Source organism: Drosophila mojavensis, unplaced genomic scaffold (genome assembly GCF_018153725.1).
Source record: "Drosophila mojavensis isolate 15081-1352.22 unplaced genomic scaffold, ASM1815372v1 contig_36, whole genome shotgun sequence".
NCBI classification, from domain to species: domain Eukaryota; kingdom Metazoa; phylum Arthropoda; class Insecta; order Diptera; family Drosophilidae; genus Drosophila; species Drosophila mojavensis.
The window spans coordinates 23177134-23199906 of record NW_025318858.1 but is presented as its reverse complement, the minus strand read 5'-3'; the positions used below and the strand labels follow the sequence as shown (position 1 = coordinate 23199906).

General features: G+C 38.2%; 2 protein-coding genes, 1 long non-coding RNA gene and 1 pseudogene across 4 annotated transcripts; 2 read left to right on the top strand and 2 right to left on the bottom strand.

The window, feature by feature from the left end:
* Window positions 1-456: 456 nt before the first annotated feature.
* On the bottom strand, window positions 457-19074 carry LOC6577603 (protein mothers against dpp). 2 transcript variants are annotated; one of them, XM_015165761.3, is made up of 4 exons: window positions 18908-19074; window positions 3067-3494; window positions 1499-2189; window positions 457-1431 (listed from the first exon to the last, which is right to left on the bottom strand). In XM_015165761.3, exons 2-4 carry the CDS (start codon window positions 3334-3336, stop codon window positions 1025-1027), a joined length of 1368 nt encoding a protein of 455 aa, XP_015021247.1. In that variant the 5' UTR covers window positions 3337-3494; window positions 18908-19074; the 3' UTR covers window positions 457-1024. The 2 variants fall into 2 exon arrangements, with proteins under 2 accessions (XP_015021247.1, XP_032584425.1); XM_032728534.2 differs by having other exon boundaries at window positions 18914-19074.
* LOC116803827 lies at window positions 17818-19022 on the top strand. The gene is made up of 2 exons (XR_006357075.1): window positions 17818-18166; window positions 18261-19022. It is a non-coding gene; the product is annotated as an uncharacterized LOC116803827 (long non-coding RNA).
* A 325-nt stretch (window positions 19075-19399) lies between the features above and the next one.
* Window positions 19400-20422, bottom strand: LOC116803835 (annotated as a pseudogene).
* An 8-nt stretch (window positions 20423-20430) lies between these two features.
* LOC6577602 (probable tyrosyl-DNA phosphodiesterase) lies at window positions 20431-22671 on the top strand. The gene is made up of 5 exons (XM_002003521.4): window positions 20431-20616; window positions 20675-21269; window positions 21364-21753; window positions 21819-22416; window positions 22480-22671. Exons 1-5 carry the CDS (start codon window positions 20541-20543, stop codon window positions 22609-22611), a joined length of 1791 nt encoding a protein of 596 aa, XP_002003557.1. The 5' UTR covers window positions 20431-20540; the 3' UTR covers window positions 22612-22671.
* Window positions 22672-22773: the final 102 nt, after the last annotated feature.

The following is a 22773-nucleotide window of genomic DNA, read 5'->3' as shown; positions in this document are numbered from 1 at the left end:
TATATATATATAATATTCTACAGGTAGTTTAGAAGGCAAAACTGTTTTGTTTTATTTCAAAAAATTAAGACATTAAAGCTACTTATAAACAAAATGGGAGTTTTTCGGCACAAATAAAGAAAATCATTGTCGAGCTTTTTTCAAAAAACCAGCGAAAAAAAATTGTTTTGCTTTTCTTCTTGCAAATAAACTAGAAATATAATAAAAAAGAAAGCAAAAATATAAACTAAACTAAGGCAAAAGTGTATTAAAATTAAATTTTCTTCTTTTTTTTTTTTTTTTTTTTTTGATTTTTCAAATTGTACTTAATCATAAACAAGATCATCAATTAGTTAAGCGTAACTTTTGTGTTGTTTTCCTTTTGTTTGTTTTTAAGAAATGTATTGCATAAAAGTTGTTTAAAACTTGCCCTACATAAGTATTTTCAATATATATAAATTTATACCTTTATGTATATATGTATATATATATATTTAGTTAGGTTTATTCTGTTTGCTTTGCTATTCTTTTAAAGCAATGACACATAAGTAGCACTTGAAATAGATTTGAACAACATTTGCCAATTGGGCATATATCATTATATATAATAGTAAATAGTTATATATATAGGTGTGTATATATATAGATCAAATTGTAGTTAGTTTTTTCTTTTTTGCTTGCTTGTTTGCTTCAACATAGTTTTCAATTTGTTGCATAAGGAATGACATTCGCATAGAAAATCATATGTTTAAACTATAAAATAGATAAGTATGTGTAGTTGGGCGAGAGGCGGGTTGAGTAGCTGTCTAATATATAACTAGTTATATATATCTTTCTTTATACATATATATCTATTTATATATATATGTGTGTGTAAGGCATATATATACACACACACGCACACACAATTATAACACGTCTTTTAGCATAGCTCACTACGCCTGCAGGTGTGTGTGTGTGTGTGTGTTTCTGTGTCTGTATTGGTTGTCTCCTTTTTCCAATCGATTTCCTCTTTCCTTTTCTCAAAGTTTCCCCGATTTTGTCTTTAGGATACGGAACTTATTGCATTATGCGGCGACCCCATCTGTGTGAGCACCTTGTCCAGCCACTGCAGCGGCCCGTGTAAATGTATCTCAATCCAACAGGGCGTCGATGTCACATCCTGCCGATGGTATTCGGCTCCCCAGCCCTTCACGAACGACATGCGGATCGTGCACATTTTCGTCAGCTCATAAACGGCCTCGAAGCCATTGTTCACCGATTGCGACAGCAGTTGAGCAAATTCCTGATTGTTGAAGATCTTCAATGAGCAGCCCGGCGGTATCTTGCAAACGGTGCTCGGATGGAAGCCATGGTGATAGTTGCAGTTGCGCGACTGCACAAATATCGCTGAATCGGACAAGCATTCGGCATAGACCTCGCCGGTTACGTAGTACAGATGGACGCCTTTACCTGAAAATGCCAAAAAAAAATTAATATTGAATTATAGTAGAATAAATTTAATAAATATAATAAATACCTATGTGACGGCGTGTATTCTCTATGGTACTGTTGCGATTGACATTGCTCAGCTGGCCGAGGCAGCAGCGATCGGAGTTGTTTGATGGATTCGTAAAGCCGTCGACAATCACCGAATTGTTATTGCAGTGGAACACCTCGCCGACACGGCAGTTGAGCTCATAGTAGGCAATGGATGCCCAAAAGGCCGGCTCCGAGTAGCTAACCTGAGCCACATCGCCCATCTGGGCGTCGAGCATTTGTGTGCCATCGTTCGGATTGTTGGAGTTGCCATCCTCGGAGGGGCTGTAAGCGGGCGGCGGTGTACCAGCCAGGCTCTCGTACGGTGAATTCGGATTGGAGTTCACGGAACTGGGGCTGCCCACCGAGGTGTTGCTATTGCTGAGACTGTGCGAGTTGAAGCCGCTGTTCGAGTAGCTCACATTGTGGGGCATACTCGGCTCGGCCATCTGATTGAACTGGAGCATCGAGTGACCCGGCGCAAATTCCGAGTGGCGCGGCACTAAAACTGGCGGCAATACTGGACTCTCCACGCGCTTGTAGTGATACGGATTGATGCAGACCTCCTTCTGTTTGGCGCTGAACGGATATTGGCATAATTCGAGCGGTTTCAGTTCGTGATGCGACTGTAGATCCGGCCAGCGCCAAACGCGGCAATAAATCACATGCGGCAGGCCTTTGCGATGAGATACCTTAATGGGGCAAGAAGAGAAGAACGGATTAAAAGATTGAGCTGAAGATCCGAAAACGGCAATAACTGTTAACTAGCATAACAATTTGTTTACTTTTAAGTAAAAGTATTTGAATCAAAGACTAACTCTTATTTGGGTATATTCATTCAAATTATATACTGTTTACACTACGACTTCCTAAACCTGCGCTTTATCTACTATTACCTACCTATACTTGCTACCATGTATATTATCTATCCATAGCTATTTCTCCATCCACTATATCACTAATGTCATATGCCTAAAATATATAATATATATGTACATATATTATATGCTACTGAGTCTACTACTATTTTCTACCACTTACCTAAAAGTACTATTTTCTACCCATACTTATTACCTTACTAGTTAATTAGTAATAATATATCTACTACCAACTTCTACTATACTACTATTATTTATCTTTGTTACTACTACTATTATGTATACTACTCTTTATCTATACTTACTACTTTATATACTACTTCATGCAGTTACAGTTACTAATATATCTACTACTTCTTGCATATTTCTACTACTATTTATCTATAGGTACTACTATATCAACTAAGAATTGCTTACTTCGTCTACTTATACATATGTACATCTACATCTATTATCTATCTAAAATCTCTACGGTATCTATTACTACATTTACTAACTACACTATCTGCTACTATTTCCGATGTCTTATATATATAAGATATTATATTATATACAATATACTATTATACCTTTTGTATACCTTGAAAAAGTTTATACTCTATTTATACTATCTATATTTCAATTCGCTCCCTGTTAACAGTAATGTAATTCCTCATATATAGCTCTTGCTCAACTCCCCTTTCACTCTTACCTGTAATCGTCCGTCGAGCGATCGTGGTATGGTCACACACTTGGATGGCTGACCGGGGCAGGATAGGGCACGTTCTAGTTCCTCGATGGCACCTTTACGCTTCTTGAGCTTCTTTACCAAACTGTCGACGGCCTTCTCGGCCCATTTCTCCTCCTCATCGCCCTGCTTCCAGCCCAATAACTTTTTGACGGCCGGCGATTGGAATGAGAAGAGGGTGCCCAATGTGGTAATGGCGCTGCTTGTGTTCGATTCGACATCATCGGTGTCCATTCTGTGGATGTGGTGGTGGTGGTGGTGTTGGTTGTTGTTGCTGCTACTGCTGCTGTTGTTGTTATTGTTGTTGCTAGTGCCACTACTGTTGTTGTTGTTGTTGTTGTTTTGGGGTGGAGTTACCCGATAACCGGTATAACTATCAACGGGCGGATAGTCTGTGAATAGACCAATGCAAATACGTTAGACATACAACATAGATTTACATACAAACATCAATATCAATAAAAATGTTATATACATATGTGTATGTATGTATATATAAAGCCACGATTAGATTGGATTTAAGCAACGCCCCCAATAGACTTGGCCATGTGCCCAGCTTCAAATGAAGTCGTTGTCTGATTGATTGAAAGGGGAAGCCAGGAAGGAGGGGTCTCAAATGGTTGTTGTTGTTGTTGCTGCTGCAGCTGCTGCCAGGCACAAATCATGCTTGACTCCGCCCCCCCGCTTCTCTGATCAAGGTCAGCGTCCATTGCATGCAAATCGTACAATTCAATTTCTATATTTCTATATTAAAAAAAGAATAATACTCTCTAGAGATATCAATCGGCAAATGCAAAATACACAAGTATTTTTAATAAGAATTCATTTTCATATGGCTTGGAAATTATTTTATTTTAACTAATTAATAAGAATTCAGTTTCAAGGGAGAGACTTTTATTTCACAGCTGACGTCAGTTGCCCAGCACACAGAGAGAATTGACACAAAACGTAGTCGAATCTTATTGGACAGTGGGCGATGATCCAATAAGAAAGTTGCAAGTGCCAATTAGAATGACGAAAACATTGAAATTTGAATTTGAAATAAGTGTTGACTAACAAATAAAGTGCAAAGTATATACAAATCGGATTGGATAATGATTAAAATAATAAGAAAGCTTTAAATTTCTCAAGAACGCATACATTTGTTTACAGATTAAAAATTTTTTAGTAACGAATGGAATTGACTAAAGAAACTAAAAAAGGATTTAAACATTCATTATATATTTACGATTCACTAAACTCAGAGAGAAATTACATAAAACGTATTAAAATCCAATTGGATAGTGAATGCAATTAGAATAAGAAATATACAACCCAAAGCAGTGTTGATTAACGATTTAAATTTATGTAAGAAACTTAAAGATCTTCATAAATATTAAATACAGATTACCGATTAATCGTTTTAAAACTTTTAAGTTTTATTAATCCTTCCTTACACCATAACTAGGCACAAATTTATATTCACATATTTATCACTAAATTCTTACCAATTTTAGTTAATAATTTATTGAAATATGCCAATAGCTTTGACGCTCACACTGACTCACTTCATTTCGATTTGCTTTGCTTAGCTTTGCTCACAAAGCAAATTAATTTTATGCTTGAGAAATGCCAGTTTTATGGCCATCTTCGAGGCAAGTGTGACTCGAGAGGCCGGGCCAGTGAAATAAGTCGCTGACTCATTGTAATGATCCAAAATACAAAATACGAAAAATCACAAATTAAATTATAGGTACTAACGTAAAATACCTGCTCATATATTGTATTTTAATCTATTCGACGAATTATATATTGTAACTGGAATAAAAACATGTGACGTATTGTGCCAAATTGAATGGAAATTCTAAGAATCTTTTCAGAGAAAGCTTTTATTAGGCTGCTCTAATTTGTTTTGGTTTTTAGTTTGATGGGTTTACTCAAAAACATGAGAGAGAACAAAGGGTCTTTGTGGAGGACTTTTTGATACCAAAGCTTAAGGCAAGTGAATAGCTTTTGTAGGGCAGATTTGGATGGTGTTGATACAATCATTTATTGAAGGCAATAGAAATTCTGTTGTAACAGTATTGCTAACACGAATACCCAGGAAAAAATGAAACAAGAGCTGACTAATAAAAGAAGTATTTTACTAATACTAATCACAATAATAATAGTAATACATAATGCAAAATTCTCGGAATAAATAATCTGATTTTATCAGCATGCTAATACCTATCTGCTATTACTAAGAGCGAATAATTAATACAAATATTATTGTGAATGCTAATACTAACACTTTAACTAATGCTAATATTAAAATCAAGGCTAATATTAATACTAATGCTGATCCTAATGCTAGTAAGAATACTAATACTAGTACTACTACTGTTACTAACACTAATATTTATACTAATACTAATGCCAATGCTAATACTGATACTGCTGCTGTTGCTAATATTAATTTCAATAATAACTAATGCTAATACTAATACTGTTGCTGTTGCAAATACTAATTTCAAGAATAATGTTAACACTAAATACGAATATTAATGCTAATACTAATACTGCTGCTAATATTAACATTAATCCTAGCTAATAATACTCATTGAGCTTAATTATTACTCCTCACATTATAAGTATTTGTATTAGAATATGAAAATGAAAATACTAATGTTAATACCAATACCAATTTCATATACCAATTCCAATTGCATATACCAACACTAAACAATTCTCCATTTAACTCTATTTCAAAGCGTCTTTTGGCCCACTGTGCGAGACACAGCAAAGTGCATTACCGATCAGCTCGACGTACATCATAATAAGCACATGGCAGAGATAACACCATGAGCCAATGTTCTGTGCAACTTGTCACCACCAAAGTGACGCCCGTTTGCCCCACCAGCCATGCCACCCATGATACACCCCTCGGCCACTCTTGACCGGGTACGCATTACTGTTAACGGTAAAGACAACAATTCCATTTGAATTATGACATTTCAATGCAAACCGCATTACTCAAAGAAAATACAACTAAAGCAAAGTATTTGCTATCTCCCTTCCTCTGCCGCTGTCTTGCCTTGGATGACAGCTGATACAATTTAATAAAAGTGAGAAAATCTAATTGAAAGAAAATTTGTTGTAGCAATTAATTTCGATTTCATTTTCAACGATTTTTTTTTTCACTTGGGTTGGCAAATTTGAAATCCAATTTCAAAACCAATTAAATGCCGACAATAAATCAACAAGTGCAACACTTGGGGACACCTCCTAACACGCCTGCCACACACTCTCGCACACACACACACACATATTGGCCAAATTAGCCGCCGCGTGAATTAATTTTGTACATTTTTCTGTGGCCTACGCGGGGCGTTGCCCGTTTAAATTTTTTTTTTTTCTGTTGACAATTTGTTTGGTTACTGCCACAATCTGCGGCCGCCCCAAAAAGTCAACAACGCCTCAGGGTATCCCCTTGTCAACTAACTACTAAGCCCCCATACACCTCTTTAGCCCCCCTCTCACTTGTAATTATCGCAATATTTGAGCAGCTGGCAAGAGCCTTGCACAAAACCTAAATTGGTGCTCCATCGACTTGAGCTGTGTGTGTGTAAGCATTCAAATTTTCTATAATTGACCCCCCTGAGGCGCACCTCATACTCCCAATCAACGAGCAGTTCTGCAGGTGTTGGACTTTTCGACTTATTGACAAAGATCATTGTTGGTTTTACGGCGTATTTCATAAGAACTGCCCACCGGCTGGTAACAGCTGCTAATCTTAAAAAAAACAAGTAAGAAAGCTCTAGTCGAGACTGCTCGACTACGAGATCCCCTGAACCCTTGGAGCAATAGATATTTCAATACTTTTTCGCGACTTTCAGCTTACACAAGAAACACGCACACACACACACACGTACGCAAACACAGGCATACATACACACACACGCATACAGACACACATACACACACACACGCATACATACACAAACGCATACACACACACATACACACACACATACACAAACACATACACACACAAGCAACCACGCATAAACACGCATGGGCTGCAGTGTGCGCTTACTATGAGAACTTAATTGTTTAATAACTTTTTTTATGGACGTACGATCTTCATGAAACTTTTAGATTATGATTATAATATGAATATGCATGTAATTGCCAAAGCACAAGCCTCTAGTATTTGAAATACGCTTTTTACAAAAGTGAGGGTGAGGGGGGAGAATTTAGAGGTGGGGGGTAAATTTTAACAAAAACCGAAATTGTATAAATTGCATATAGGCATACATTAAAAATTTGGAGTCTCTAGCAATAAAGGTGTAGAAGATATAATTTTATAACTGGGTTTCGATAAGGTTTTTTATCGATAAAAAAAGATCGAGATGAGTTATCGATTTTTAATGATAAACTTGATATGCGCGCTGTAATTACGGACATTTTAAAAAAAATTTGAAGTCTCTAGCTCTTATATCTTCTGAAATCGACGCGTTCATACATACGGACAGACGGACAGACGGACAGACGGACAGACAGACGGACAGGGCCAAATCAACTCAGCTCGTCACCCTGATCAAGAATATATATACTTTGTGGGGTCTGCCACGCCTCCTTCTCCCTGTTACATACATTTCAACAAAACCATTATACCCTGATTTCCCATTGAAAATGGGTTCAGGGTATAAAAAAAACAAGTAAGAAGGCTCTAGTCGAGACTGCTCGACTAGGAGATACCCTGAACCCTCTAAGCTGATATTCTAATCATTCTGCCTTTTTAAAGCACACATACATACACATGCATCCACACGCACGCATAAGCCTGCGCTCTGCTAACTGCGCAGTAAGCAGCGACTGCGCTTGGGCTGCGCTGCAGTGTGGGCATATTATGAGAATTTATTTGTTGAATAATTTCTTTTGTAGACATAAGATCTTAATGAAACTTTCAGAGTGTAATCATATAATGAATATGTGTGTACATTCCAAAGGACAAGTCTCTAGTACTTGAAATGCGTTTTTTACGAATCGGGGGGAAAGGGGGCGTGGTATCCAAAATCTGTAAATTACAAAATCTTTGTATCCATTAACTCTATATACAACGCAAATTTGAAGTCTCCAGGTCTAAAAGTGTTCAAATTAGGCTGAAAAAACAATGCCGATTTTTCGATTATTCTCGATAAAAAAGTTATCGGATGAATTATCGAAAAAATAAAGCAAACTCGTACTGCGTATGGTACACACGAGTATGCATGCCAAATTTCAGCTCTCTAGCTCTTATAACTTCTGAGATCGACGCACTCATACGGACGGACGGACGGACAGACGGACAGGGCTATATCAACTCAGCTCGTCGCGCTGATCAAGAATATATATACTTTATGGGGTCTGCCACGCCTCCTTCTGCCCGTTACATACTTTTTCACAAAACCATTATACCCTGATTTCCCATTTTCAATGGGTTCAGGGTATAAAAAGGGGGGAGATTTTCAATGCAAATAAATAAAATTCCAAAATGCCGTATTTATTATTTATATTTACAGAGCAAATAAGTAAATAATGAAAATACTTGGAAGACATAACTTATATACAAAACATTTATTATTATTATATATATTATACAAAATTTTTAGAAATTCTTCCGTGAACTGAGAAGACTCTACAATGTAGTTCAAAACTAAAATGTACATGGAATGTATGTTTGTTTAAGGGTACTTTGATTTATTATAAAGATTGCTTAAGAGATAAAGCTCTTTATGATAGTATAGAGACTATTGTATAGTCTTTTATACAGCTAGTAGAATACCAATAATTAAAAATTTTGATTTAATTTCAAAATTGTTTTCAAATTTTGTTGGGATCTGACTTTGTATAAAAAGAGATTAAAAGATAAACATATATATGATTCTGCAGAGCTTATCCCTAGTCTCTTACAGCGCAAAAGTTAAAATATAAAATGTGTATAGTATATTATTCAATTAAATTAAATACCATTTATGATCCCCTCAAATCTATAATAATAGTAAATGCAACATTGTAATAAATGTAGAAGAGACTTTTTTCAGCAATATAAACTCGACTTAATTTATCATTAAGCTTTTCTACAACGCACAATTGACTTCCTTTAAAGTTTCTTTCAGCAAGCATTTACAACATTTTTATTGAGCCGAGCTGAGCTGAGCTGAGCCCAGTCATCAGACTGACAATAATTCGCGACTACAATTAAAGAGCAATAAACGTAAACTTCAATTACAAATTAACCCCGTCTGATCGATAAAATGCGTGACAGGAGAGAGAAAGAGAGACGCGAGCACGCACTGTACGGGGCAGCTAGTAAAGTTCCAGGGATTCCTTACAGGGAAAATCTTAACAACCTAACTCATAACTCGAACGACGCATCGTTCCACTGTCGAGTCAAGTTACCAACAATTCGCAGGAGTCGGGCAGCAGGAGTCACAGATTTTTTATTTTGTATGGCAGGCACGCATTCGCGCATGCGTATCATATAATTCCAATCAATAATCAATCATAAATGCGGCAATGACAATAAAGCGTAAATCAAAGAGAGCCAGGTAGATCGAAAGAAATGCAGTAGCCAATGCCAGAGCGAGATGCCCACAGTGAGAGTGAGTGAGTGTGCGTGTGTGAGAGCGAGAGGAAAGACCAAGTTATCGCAACGCTTCCGTTGCCATTGAAAAATGTCAAAAAAACGAAGACGGAGGACCTGCGCATGTGTGAATGTGTACGTGTGCATGTGTGTATGTGTGCATATGTATGTGGGGACATGTGTTTAAAAATAAACAAATAATGCAAGCGAACACAGCGCAATGATGATAAATTACAAGCCAAAAGGCAGAGCAGAAGCAAAGTTTGATTCGGTTGGGAAAAGTCAAGAAATTAAATAGACGAGAAATCAATAAAACAAAAATAAATACAAATTATAATTAAACAAAAGTGTAGTAAAGTTGTGTGCCCGACTAGTAGATACCACTTGGTACAATTTAAAAATTTATAAAGATAAAATTATATTAAAGTAAAAAATAAGGATATAATTAAATATTAAATATAAGAGCGGAATGGAATGCAATTTAAGATATTTCTTTGCGTCAATGAGTTTTTGTTAAAGTGTACTCAATATCTTAGATATATCCAATTCTATTTTTTTTTTTTTCCAATAAAACTTTAAATGTCAAGAGTAGATAGGATTAATATTAGAAGTAACGATATAGAGGTTGGCATGTTGAATACATTGACTTAAGCTTTAAAAATTACCAAAATATGCCAAAAGCTCACACCGATGTTTATCAATATTCAACATTTTCATTAAACCCACGAATTCGTAAACTCTTCAATTACAATTACAGCTAAGTTCCCTAATTTAAATACAGGGTATACTTATCAATTGCAGAAAACCGACAAATATCAAACATACACATGATGAAAGAGTGGACGAAGAAAGAGAACTCGGACTTGGTAGCTGTTGCTGTTGCTGTGTGTGGTTCTTCACGGTTCTTCGATGGTTGCGGCGACGGCGTTGGCGATGGCGACTTCTGCTGCGCTTGTTGTTTCTCTGCGCTTGTTGACGTTTAATGGCAAAGATTGCAGATATTATTCTTATTTATTTATACTGCACGGCACACGCACCAGCACACACGTACACAAACACATACACAGCCACTCACGCTCACATACACGCATACCAAATCTATAAAATCAGCATCCAAATGTTATGCGAGACCCTCCACAAAGGCGGCCGTATTTAAATTACAACAAAAATATACACACAACGGACGACAGTCAACGGAGTTACATTTTTCGTTCAACGAGCTTTTCAGTTAATTTGATTAAATATTATTGTTATTATTGTTTATAAATAAGTGCGCGTAATATTCGCATACAAAAGTTCATTCAATAATTTGAGATCGAAACGGCAGCAACACGACAAAATAAACCCCGCGAAGCGCAAACAAAAACACAACTGAACGAAGCGAACGATCGACGACGAATGTGAAGCGACCGAGCGAACGAGAACAAGCTAAACGAAGTCTCTGAGCACGAGCATCTGAGTATCAGGGCTGGATGTGTGTGTGTGTTTATGTGTGTGTGTGCTAACAGGAGCAAAGTAACTATCGTCTAGTTAAAATTACATTGTAATCGATAGCTACGATACGTTCCCAAGCCTTACTTACGAATTGTTATAGTGTAACAAATGCATTGCCTTACCAACAGGCAGCGATAGTTGCTGAGTGTGTAGCCCTGGTTTTGAGTAACTGCTGAGTGACGTATTGTGGTTGCCTGCCGCCGTTTGTGTAGAAAAACCACAAGCAACACACCAACACACATACACACAGGCATACAATTCTTATTTTAAACAAATCAAAACTATTTAATGTGAAGGGGTGAGTTGGGGGCGCCGAGTAGCCCTGCACGTGAACGCAAACGTGTGGGCAGCAATCAAACTGTAAATGCTGCCACAACAAGTGCAGGGTGCGCAATAAAAGATTGAGGGGGAGAGAGAGAAAGAGGGGGCAGAGCATTTAAATCGAATGAACAAAATTCTTGCACGCCGCGTTGCCAACCAAAACCTATTTGGTCAAATTGCAATTTGGCGTTGCCAGATATGTGCGCTGCTGTTTGGCGTTTGAGGCGCGGGGCGCCACACTTATAATATTGCCTAGTTTTTATTGCGTGTTTAACACTACTAAACGCGAATTTATAGCCAACATGGGTAACATAACGCAGTTGTCGTAAAAACCGAAAATAGTCATGAAGCGCACCCCCACACAACAACACCAAAAAACCAACTTACAGCAGCAGCACTAGCAAACATAAACAACAATAAAAATTTATGCATGCATGCAAATTATACACATATGCAACATGCGCCTACAAACACACACCCCCTCTATGTCTATCTCACTCGCTCAACTCTGCTTGCTATCTCTATCTAGCGCGCGTGCCAAAAGTGGACATTGAACGTATTGAGGGTGAAAATCCTTTTGCAAGCCCACAAAAATTAAGTCAATTCTAATTACAAATAATTGACGCGTTAATTGCTTAAGCGCACGCTAACCCTGCGCCCTTCTAATGTAATTGAGCTGTCAACACACAACCCTCTGGCCACGCCCACGCTCCTACTTAGCATAGAGACAGCGTTGCCAAATGCTTTGCGGCAAGCGCTTGCAGTGTTTAATACACGCAAAAACATGTGCTAAGCCTCAACTAAACTACGGGCTGCAGCTTCTGTTTCTCGGCTGCAATTGCTGCTGCTGCAGCATGAGGCGTCGCCATCACCAGCGCCATGCAACAATTGTTGCGTGTTCAGCTGCCAATCAATGCCAATGACTGACGCAGTAACCAGCGACCACCACATATCAAATACAGTGAATACTCCTCTTAACGAACAGTTCATTAAAACAGGCCACAGCAGCCAACAAATATATTTGTTATTAAAAAATAAATAAATAAATAATAGACAGATATATATATTATTTTAAAAAAAATATATAATTTTTTTTTATCATTTATTTATTTGTTTAAAAAAAAAAAAGATTAAAAAAAATTAATATTCATGTTAAACAATTCTCTTTTGAATTCAGCTTTTTTGGCTGACATGCCCGTGTTCATTCAATGGAGCCTTTACTGTGCTCCATCCAGTTGGCTTGTTGCATGCCACAACGCACACACCTCCAACTCTCTGCGCCACATACAGCATCCACACGATGCGCGCGCTCGCCTAAATGGCCCATAAATATGTGGAGTATGCGCAACTCCCCTCAAAGGAGGCGAACAGGCAACGCAGGCTGCTGTTGCTGTTGCTGCTGCTACTGCAGTAAATGCTAACTGCAGCAAATGCTGCTGCTGCTGCTACTGTTGCTGCTTGGGGGTTAAACGTGGCCGCGCTTTGTGGCGCCTAATGCGTGCGCCAAAACAAAACGCAAAGAATTCTTAGAAAAGCGTCGCCAGAGAATGGAGAGTGAGGAGGACATGGATCAAAAGCGACTGCAAACGTTGTCACTAAACACAGCCAACAACAACAACAACAACAACATAGAGCCAAAGAATTGTCCACGTTGATGATGAACATTACACGAATTGTGCGTTCGCCTCACAGGGCTGTAGAACTAATTCTGTAAACGCAGCTTAGACGTTAAGCAACTTAAAGTATTTAAGTCAAAAATTAAACTACTTTAATTGACTTGAATAGCACAATTATTCATGAGCTTGTGCTGCACATGAATACTGTATAGAACTAAACAGATACCTATTACCAGCTTACCAACTCATCAGCTGAACTAATTCTTGAGCAGTTCAAGTTATTGTCGACATTCTTAAACGGACCTCAAAGAATAAAGCTTTTGGAACTAGGCCTTCGCAAGGAATCCCTTTGAACTCAAACCAACTGTTGTTTCGCATTGAACCAGTTCTGTAGTTCTCTCAATAAAAGAATTTTTAACGATAATCAAGTTTTTCTTTGCAGCAATGGATCATATGAAGATTCATTTCAATTGAATAGTTTTTCAGTTTGATCAGTTCTTTGAAAGGAGTTAAAAATTATTAACCTTATATATAAGCCTTAATTAACTATTAGCTTTGGGGATTAATGGGCCTTCATTTATATATCTCTTGCATATTTTTGCAATTAAGCAAATGCCATCATCTGATTAGCCCAAAGTTCTATCTTGGCGTTGCAGCCCTGGTAGCGGCAGCGCCATTAAAATAGGAGCGGCTATTTAGCGAAGTTGCCATTTGCCACCGTTACCGCCTCCTCCTGTTGTTGTTGTTGTTGCTTCGAAAATCCACAACTCCCAGACTGTCAATGCATTTATTTATTAGATTTTAAATGCAATAATTATTAGTTTTATATGGACAATGAAGCGCCAAGCGTCGTCAAGAGTCGTGTGTGTGGCGCGATCTGAATGCCTGAGCAGGCCTCCACAATAAATATATAGAAAAGAAATCAAATAAACAAACAACGCGCACACGCACTCACACACACACACACACACACACACAGACAGACAAGCAAGAGAAACATTGCATCCACTTGTGTGGCGCTGCTGCTGGCTGCTTCTGCTGCCTCGGCTACTTGCCCCATGTTGTATTTAATATGCAAACGTCGGTCGTCGTTGCATGTGCAACAACAGTAGCTGCCAAACTGTAAATTCGAACTGTGTGTGTGTACAACTCGTATGTATGTGTGTGTGCGTGGGTGTTGGCTTCAATTTCCAACTTAACTCCCGACTTTCGTTTCGAACAGCGCAGAGCAGAGCAGCGCAGCGCAGCGCGTTCGTCTTGACAGTTTAGCGACAGAGATTTATGCGCTGTAATTTCCCACTTTATTACAGTTTAAAGTTGCATTTTCATAAGTTTTTCCCCTGGCTGCCATTCGCTTCAATTTGGCTCATTGACTGCGCGCACTCAAATCCAATCCAAGAATGGGAATGGGAGTTATAGCAGCTATCGCTCTGTGGTCTGCATTCTGTAGTCTGTAGCCTGTCTGCTTACCAAGTAGTTGAGCTGAGCTCTTGGTATTTGAAGATTGATCTGGCTACTAACTGGAATTGATATCATCTTAAAAAGACACTTCTTTTCACGTTAATTGTAAATTTATCATCTAGTTTAGCATGCGATCGAAAATGATTGCTCCTTGCGAAATTTCTGAAAGCTGCATTTGCTTGGTTGAGTCAAAGGATTCATTGGAACATACGCATGTGTAGTTATGTTCATGTTAGATTTATCCTCATGACAGCTGTCTTGAAGTTAGCATGCCTACATGATACTCATTATGTAGTCTATAGTTATGTAGTAGTCTATAATGTATAGCAATCACTACCAAAGAATTCATTTCCCCTAGGCGAGTTCAGTGACTTGGAAAATTTGCTGGGGATGTCAGCTAATATCATGTTAAATTTATCCTGATTGTAACTGTTTATATATATGTTTTATTATTCCATGTTTGTTGTGACTATCGCTAATTTAAGGCAATGTATCTCATTAAAAAAAAAAAAATACTATTAAAGATCTTAACTAAATTTAATCTATGATCTTAATGTATAACACTTAGTTATCAGTAATCCTACATTAGCCATACTTGAAGCTAGAAATTATTACCATATATTAGTTTATAAAATTACCCGATATTATAGCTAATGCTACATTTATTCTCAACAGCCATAAAAATGTAAGCTGCGACAAATATTGTCTGGATCTTATGTGCTATATTCAAATCGCAGATGTATATATAATATATACATTTGTTCTTCCCTCACTTCAGATCTATATCTAAGTTTTTTCCCAACTCTGTACCATAAATCAAATGGCAAAGAACATAAATCATTTTAGGCACTGTAAGAACTTTCAACTATGCAAAGTAAGTTCTTGCCTAGTCGCACACATGTCCGGAACGTTTGACGCCTTCGATTTGTATATAAATGAAGTCAACTGCCTCGAGTACTTCAAATCATCCACGCCCACGCCGCCAACTACAACTAGAGACCAGAAACCAGAGACCAGAGAAAAAAGCCTACGTTTCTTGTCTATTTTGTTTTTACGGTTCAACGGTTATTCTAATTTATGTTGCATATTGTTTATACACACAAGGCACACACATAGACATAGACATTCGCTTGTTTGGTCTTAGCTTGATTGGGCAATTCACAATTTGCCAGGTTGGCGAAAATTAAGTGCGCAAAGTCAATATTTCAATTTCGGGGGGAAAAAAGATAAACTAAGAAAAAATAAAATTAAAATAATTTGCATACGAAATGGTAGAGCTTGTGGTTGCATGCTGCATGTGGCATGATTAGAAACCAGCTAACCAGCTGGTAGGTAAGGCGGCACATGCGCTGCCTACGCATCAGGTTGTTGCACGTTGCACTCGCTGCCTAGCTGCTTGCAACCTAACGACTTTTAAGCGGCATTTTGTAAATGAGCTTCAAATGGTCTCGCTGTCTTTCTTGCCTCTCTCGCCTAAATAATTATGTTATTAATTGGATTTATGCGCAGTTTGTGCAACATGCCCCGCAGCAACTGAAATTTGCATGTCTCGAATTTAGCCCTGAGTTTTAATCCCGTTGCTTCCAAGACTTTTTGTTTTTGTGGGCGGGGCTGGTCTTATCGCTGCACAACTATTTTTGAATCTATCGAAAGCGTGATTTACGCTTTTTCAGTTTATTTTCAGCTGGAATAATTTTTTGCTTGCTTGTGGGCGTCCCTCTTGTACTCTGTTGATATCCCCCATATAAATATTTAATTCTTTTTTATTGTTGTTATTGCTTTTCGCGCTGCTCTTGATCTTCTTGTCGCGATAATCCGCGCAATGGCAATAAAAATAAAATTAAAAGCTAAAAAAATTGTCAACACGCATTTGAACCTATTTTTAGACCATGTCGCAATCGGATTTATTTTAATTTATTTATATATTTTTTATATTACTATAATTATTAAGTTATAGACGGGCAACAACTTTATTAAGCGCTTGTATAAACAGATGCTTATCATGTCAAAAAGAGCGAAGAGGTAAAATAGGGTATATTTTTAACCAAAACATGAATACCCTATTTAAAGAGTTTGGCTGAAAGTTTTCATATTTTTATAAAATTAACCTATATATTTTTAATCCAAAATTTTTGGATTTACAAATTTCTAGACAGATATTTGTATACTTCTCATATACAAAATATTTATATAATATATAATGTTTAAAATTCCTTAATTGTAGTTTGATTCAAACGCTTTGCTAATAGAAATAACTTGTTTTCATACATTTACAAATTTATATATACATAAGTATATACAAATAACTTCATATACTTAAAGGCACGTTTAATAATCAGCCCACTGAGTTTCTAATTGAGATGCTATCAGCTTGGCGGATCGTCTAGTCTACGAGTAGCATCAGTTGCTACCAGAGTCGGCCTTAAACCGTTTCGCATTACGATGATGCAGCAGGTTTCGAAATTGCAGGTGCTTTATTTTTACCCACTCTCGGCTATGCTCACTTGGGTACCTATAGATATAGTTGGTAACGAGTCTTATTTTTTGTTTTTAATATTCTGACACGAGCACGTCGGCTTGTGTCGTAAAATGTTGCAGCATAAAAATACACAAATATAGTGCACAATATAATCTTAAAAAGATTTATGTTTTTTTATTGCTTTCATTCAGAAAAAAAAAAAAAAAAATAAATAAATAAATAAAAAAAACTAATTATTTTATTACACTTTAAAACGGAATTAATATAAATTTCGAACTAAAAGCCCCCATCAATAACACAGAATTTCTAAATAGAATTCGCATATAATCAGAACACGCTCCCATCTCTATCAATAAGCACAGCATAAACAACAACATTAACATAGACGTTTGTAGTTGCCATATCGCCCAAAGGGGAGAGCACACAGCGAACCGCAAAATACGCAGAAACCACTGCAAAAATCAGCACACCCACAATATGTCATAGTGTACATGTGTGTGTGCGCGTAGAATTGAGTGCACGTCTTGGGTTGCGCTTCAGTTACCTTCGACAAAGAAAAGGCAGCGACGCCAAAGCTAGCGCTGGCAGCGACAGAGGCGGCCAGCGTCTAACGGCGTAACGAAGGCAATTCTTAATACATATGTATACCTGTGTGTGTGCGTGCCGCCCCACATAAACGCTGCGCGGCTTTCCATTGCTGCTGCCTCGGCAGACGCTGGACGAAAGGTTTGCGCGCGCGCTGCTGATAACAACAACAACAATAACAATAAGAAAAAGAGCAGCAAAAGAAGCAGCGCGGCGTAGATAAGCGTGAGCACACACACACACACACACATGTACACGTATACACATGCTCACACATCGAGACACGCACACGCAATATGAATGCAGCTGTGTGTATTGATGAACATGGAAAACCGTAAAGAGCAAAACAAATTAAAATGGAAGGTGTGTGATGAAATTGATAACAGAGCACAGAGTTTTCTAGTTGTGGTTTAGTGATAACAATTTGTTTGAGCAGAGCGTTGGAAACAAGAGAGCAAAGTAAAGTAAAGTAAAGTCGTTCTCTTTCTCTCCCTCGCTCTCCCTATCTGACTCATAAAGGTAAAAGGTGGTCGAAGGTTTGTTTTTAAATCATTAATCATCAAAGATACAATAAACGAATTATTTGTTTTGAATTATGACTAATTGAAATTAGGAATATTAAACAAAGCAAAGAACGCTCGAGATGCATCTATGGGCCGACCCCAACCCCCCTTTTTGCTAATCCGCACCTGTGCCTGCCAAACAACAGCAACAACAACAGCAGCAGCAGCAGTAGCAGCGGCAACACGTACAAAAACAACATTCAAGTGGATTTTTGTTTAAAGCACCAGCAGCAAAAATTTCAGAAATTTGTGTGCAGAGATAAGCGACATTCAAGTATTTTCAAAACATAATAAATATTTGAATTTATTGTGTGTATTTATAATTGTTTTCAATTTTTTTTAGTTCAATTAATGGCGCGCGCAGCACAAAAACACACAAACACATATAGACACACAAGCACATATACACACACATTGCAGCATAAAACTGGCGAGAGGCTGAGAATAAAACTGTAATCGTAATCCCTGCAGAGCAAGAGTAACAGCAGCAGCAGCAGAAGCATATACAACACCAAAAACAACAACAACAACGACGACGCTAGCCAAGAGACTCTTTCGGCAGCAGCAGCGCGCAGCGAATGGGAAGCAGTGTAGTATGAGAAGAAAAAAATTTTCTTTCCACCAAACGTAATTGCACTGCTGCTGTGCTTAAATTTGCCATTGGATATGCACATAAATCTGTTTGAAATCTACTCACGCGTACAATTTAACACTTGTGGTCTGCTTTGGTAGCCAGTTTGTTTACTTTAATGCACCATAAGTATGTGAAATTTGTTATTTATTTTAAATTGTTTATCATGAACTGCACACACGACGACGACGACAACGACGAACGACCGACGACAGACACGAAGTGTGTACAACACGAATAAGCTACAAAATATGGTATTTTACAGCACTGACGTGCTGCCAGACTTTTGTAACACAAATATAACTAAATTATTCTTTAGCTATTATTATTATTATTATTATTAATTCTTAATACAATATCTAATTTCTAGGGCACATGCGTATGTTGTTTGCTGTGTGTTTATCGATAGGCATCGGAAAAATGTTCATTGTGGAAGATCTGGCAGCACTTGCACATGTTTATGCAATTAGCGCTAGAGATGTAAAAATCTAAACGGAATATTTTAAAATATCAAAACTGAAAGTTATTATCAGTTTAATAATTCTTTTCTATTCCGATAAACTATTGTAATAAAATTTCTTTTTTTATAAAAGGTTGACGTGATTTGATGAATATCAAAATTATTCATGATCCGTCTCATTATCGTGAATATACAATATACGGGTCAACGTCGACATTGTGCACGGTATTTGTTTTTTCTGATGTAAGGCCAAATCTATAGGATAAAAACTTTCATAATTGAATGCCATCCGCTGGGCAACAAAAGTCAATTGCGTTAATATATCCCGAGTTTCTCCAGACGAACTCAGCTCTTCACAGACTTTGTATAAACCAGCTACCTTCAACAGTGTTGCGCCAGGAACAGAAACCGGGAATAGTTGAGAACGCAATCAGAATGGAACTCGATAGCTCAAGGAGCTGATGGCCAGGATCCTTGTGATCACCTTGACAAAAAATGATAAAAATCTTCGGTTTGCCCGCCAACGTACTTTTCAGCGGATAGTTCGTATCACTCGCCTCAAGTGAGCCCATTTTACCATGTGAGATACTCTATTAAAATGCAATCACATTCCAAATGAGCTTTCATTCCGTATAATGGCTCTTCTGGTCAAATCCATACATTTCTTAACCTTAATGCCCAATTGCAGAAGAACTTTACTTAGGCTTTCCATATCCACATCCATACCCTCTCGTATTTGAAGTTGTTGCTGCTCAAAGTATTTGTTATTAAAGATCAAAGCTCTGCCACAATTTATTTGACATATTGTATTGTATATCATCAAACTTTAATGCCTAACTGAATGTGCAACCTTTTCGTTTAAATTACGAACTGTAAATGTTTTCCATTGCAATGCAAAAAAATTCCCAAGTAAACTTTCCTTTATATTACTGTAAATATAACAATGCCGTTGTTGTTTGAGTGAAATAAATATAGAAGACAAAATACATTCACAATGACGTTTATTGACTCATTACATTAAATCGTTACGAGTCGTACAAATAATTTAATTTTTTGCGGTTTTTTGAATTAGTTATTTATTGGCGACTTTTTGAATTTACGTGACCAATAATCGATATCATCGATTTAACATCGATAGCAGTTAATAGCGCAACTTTACAACAGTCGCAGCTCCCGCTTTTGTTAGAATCTTTTGAGATTTTGTTAAAAATATATAAATAAAATTAATTGTAAAGCAAGATGCAGGAGTGTCCATATGGCGAAAAATGTTACCGCAAGAATCCCATACACTTTGGCGAATACTCACATGCACACTGTAATGTTGACGTAGTTGATCTATTATGATATATTTATTGTGTTATTTCCCTTGTTAGTGGATGCGATTTATGCCAAGGGCTGCCATGGAGATAGCAATGAGTACGACATACCTGCCAAGTATTCCAGTGAGCTAATTAATATACAGCTTAAGCTGTTGGAGAAACTATTTCCACAGTTGGCCGGAAAGGATGCCAAGAGCAAGCCGGCAACTACTGCCAAGCCGTCAACAATGGAAGCTACATCATCTGCAGCCAGCACCAGTCGAGTCGTTGTTCCTGCCCAAGCCGATACTAGTCGAGATTCTTCCTCTGCCCAAACCAGCACCGGTCGAGCTGTGACCTCTAACCAAGCCAGCAGTCAGGAGAGCACATCGAAGCTCGAAAAGAAAGCAAAGCTTGAGCGTGATGTACGCGATTACGTATCTGTCGTGGTGGAGAAAGGACGCATGGCCCGCAAGCTGGAGCAAGCGGCGCCCTATAATATGTTTCTCACGGCCATCACTGACTCGAAGCCCACACATCGCGAGCCATTGAGCATCACATTGCAGGAGATATTCGACGAGAGCCTGGGCGAGATTGAGTCGAGCGTGCAAATTAATTTCATGATAGACATCGGCTGGCTACTGGGCCATTATTACTTTGCAGGCATACTGTAAGCTGGTATAGTAGAAGAGTTTTGCATAGAAGCTAATACCAGCTGGACTCGTTCTTTATATTAATTGCTTTAACATTCGATTAATTTCTAGTTCCAAACCGCTCTTGGTGCTATATGGAGCTGATGATCCCAACCTGGTTGACATTGGCAAGTTTAAGCCGCAGGTCACAGCGATTAAGGTGCAAATGCAGTCTCCATTCGCCACATCGCATACGAAGATGATGCTACTTGGGTATGCGGATGGATCGATGCGCGTTGTCATCTCAACGGCTAATTTGTACGAGGACGATTGGCACAACCGCACGCAGGGCTTGTGGATGAGTCCACGGTTGCCTCCACTGCCCGAAGACGCAGATACAGCCGCTGGCGAGAGTCCAACGGGCTTTAAGCAGGATCTTATGCTTTATCTAGTAGAGTATAAGTTGTCACAGCTGCAGCCGTGGATTGCGCGCATACGCAAAAGTGACTTCAGCGCCATCAAGTGAGTAGGAATCAAATTTGATTACGATGCTGATGAAAATCTAATCCTTATGAAATTCTCTCCAGCGTCTTCTTCATTGGCTCCGTGCCTGGTGGTCATCGTGAGAGCGCTGTTCGTGGCCATCCCTGGGGCTGTGCGCGTCTTGGCTCGCTGCTAGCCAAGCATGCAGCGCCAGTGGAACCTAATATACCAGTTGTGTGTCAGAGCTCCAGCATTGGCAGTCTGGGTGCTAACGTTCAAGCCTGGATAGAGCAAGATATTCTCAGCAATTTTCGCAAGGATTCGTCGCCTATCGGGCGACTGAGTCAACTGCCGCCCTTCAAGATGATCTATCCCAGTTTTGGCAATGTGTCGCGCAGTCACGACGGCATGCTCGGTGGCGGTTGTCTACCCTATGGCAAAAGCACAAATGATAAACAGCCGTGGCTAAAAAATTACTTGCATCAGTGGAAGTCCGGGGATCGGCATCGCTCACAGGCCATGCCGCATATCAAGAGCTATACTCGATTTAATTTGGAGGATCAAAGCGTCTATTGGTTTGTGCTCACCTCGGCGAATCTCTCGAAAGCCGCCTGGGGCGCCTTCAACAAAAAGTCAAATTTACAGCCTTGTCTACGAATTTTCAACTACGAAGCGGGTGTTTTGTTTTTGCCTAAATTTGTGGTGCGTTTAGCTTAACGTATTTCTAGTTGTTTGGCTTAGATTAACATATAATTTTTTTTATAGACTGGCGAGGACACATTTCCTTTGGGCAACGCACGTAATGGTGTGCCTGCGTTCCCCTTGCCCTACGATGTTCCTTTGACCCCGTATGGACCGGATGATACGCCCTTCCTTATGGATTATTTGCACCAATGAAATATGTTACTTAAATGTGATTTATAAAAAGCATTACATAAAAAAGAAACTAATAATTAACATTTAATGGTACAGTCATTTTGAAAAGTCCGCTAATTTGGTATATTTTGATTTCTTATTGACAAAATTAAGATAATGAAAATCATCGAATTCATTCTTCAG

Bases quoted from the DNA above. Each gene is read 5' to 3' on its own strand.
- LOC6577602 (XM_002003521.4), top strand. From the start codon at position 20,541: ATGCAGGAGTGTCCATATGGCGAAAAATGTTACCGCAAGAATCCCATA. The intron at 21,270-21,363 runs GTAAGCTGGTAT...ATTAATTTCTAG, and splicing joins TATTACTTTGCAGGCATACT to TTCCAAACCGCTCTTGGTGC. The intron at 21,754-21,818 runs GTGAGTAGGAAT...AATTCTCTCCAG, and splicing joins AGTGACTTCAGCGCCATCAA to CGTCTTCTTCATTGGCTCCG.
- LOC6577603 (XM_015165761.3), bottom strand. From the start codon at position 3,336: ATGGACACCGATGATGTCGAATCGAACACAAGCAGCGCCATTACCACA. The intron at 2,190-3,066 runs GTAAGAGTGAAA...TGCCCCATTAAG, and splicing joins CGCTCGACGGACGATTACAG to GTATCTCATCGCAAAGGCCT. The intron at 1,432-1,498 runs GTATTTATTATA...TGGCATTTTCAG, and splicing joins GAATACACGCCGTCACATAG to GTAAAGGCGTCCATCTGTAC.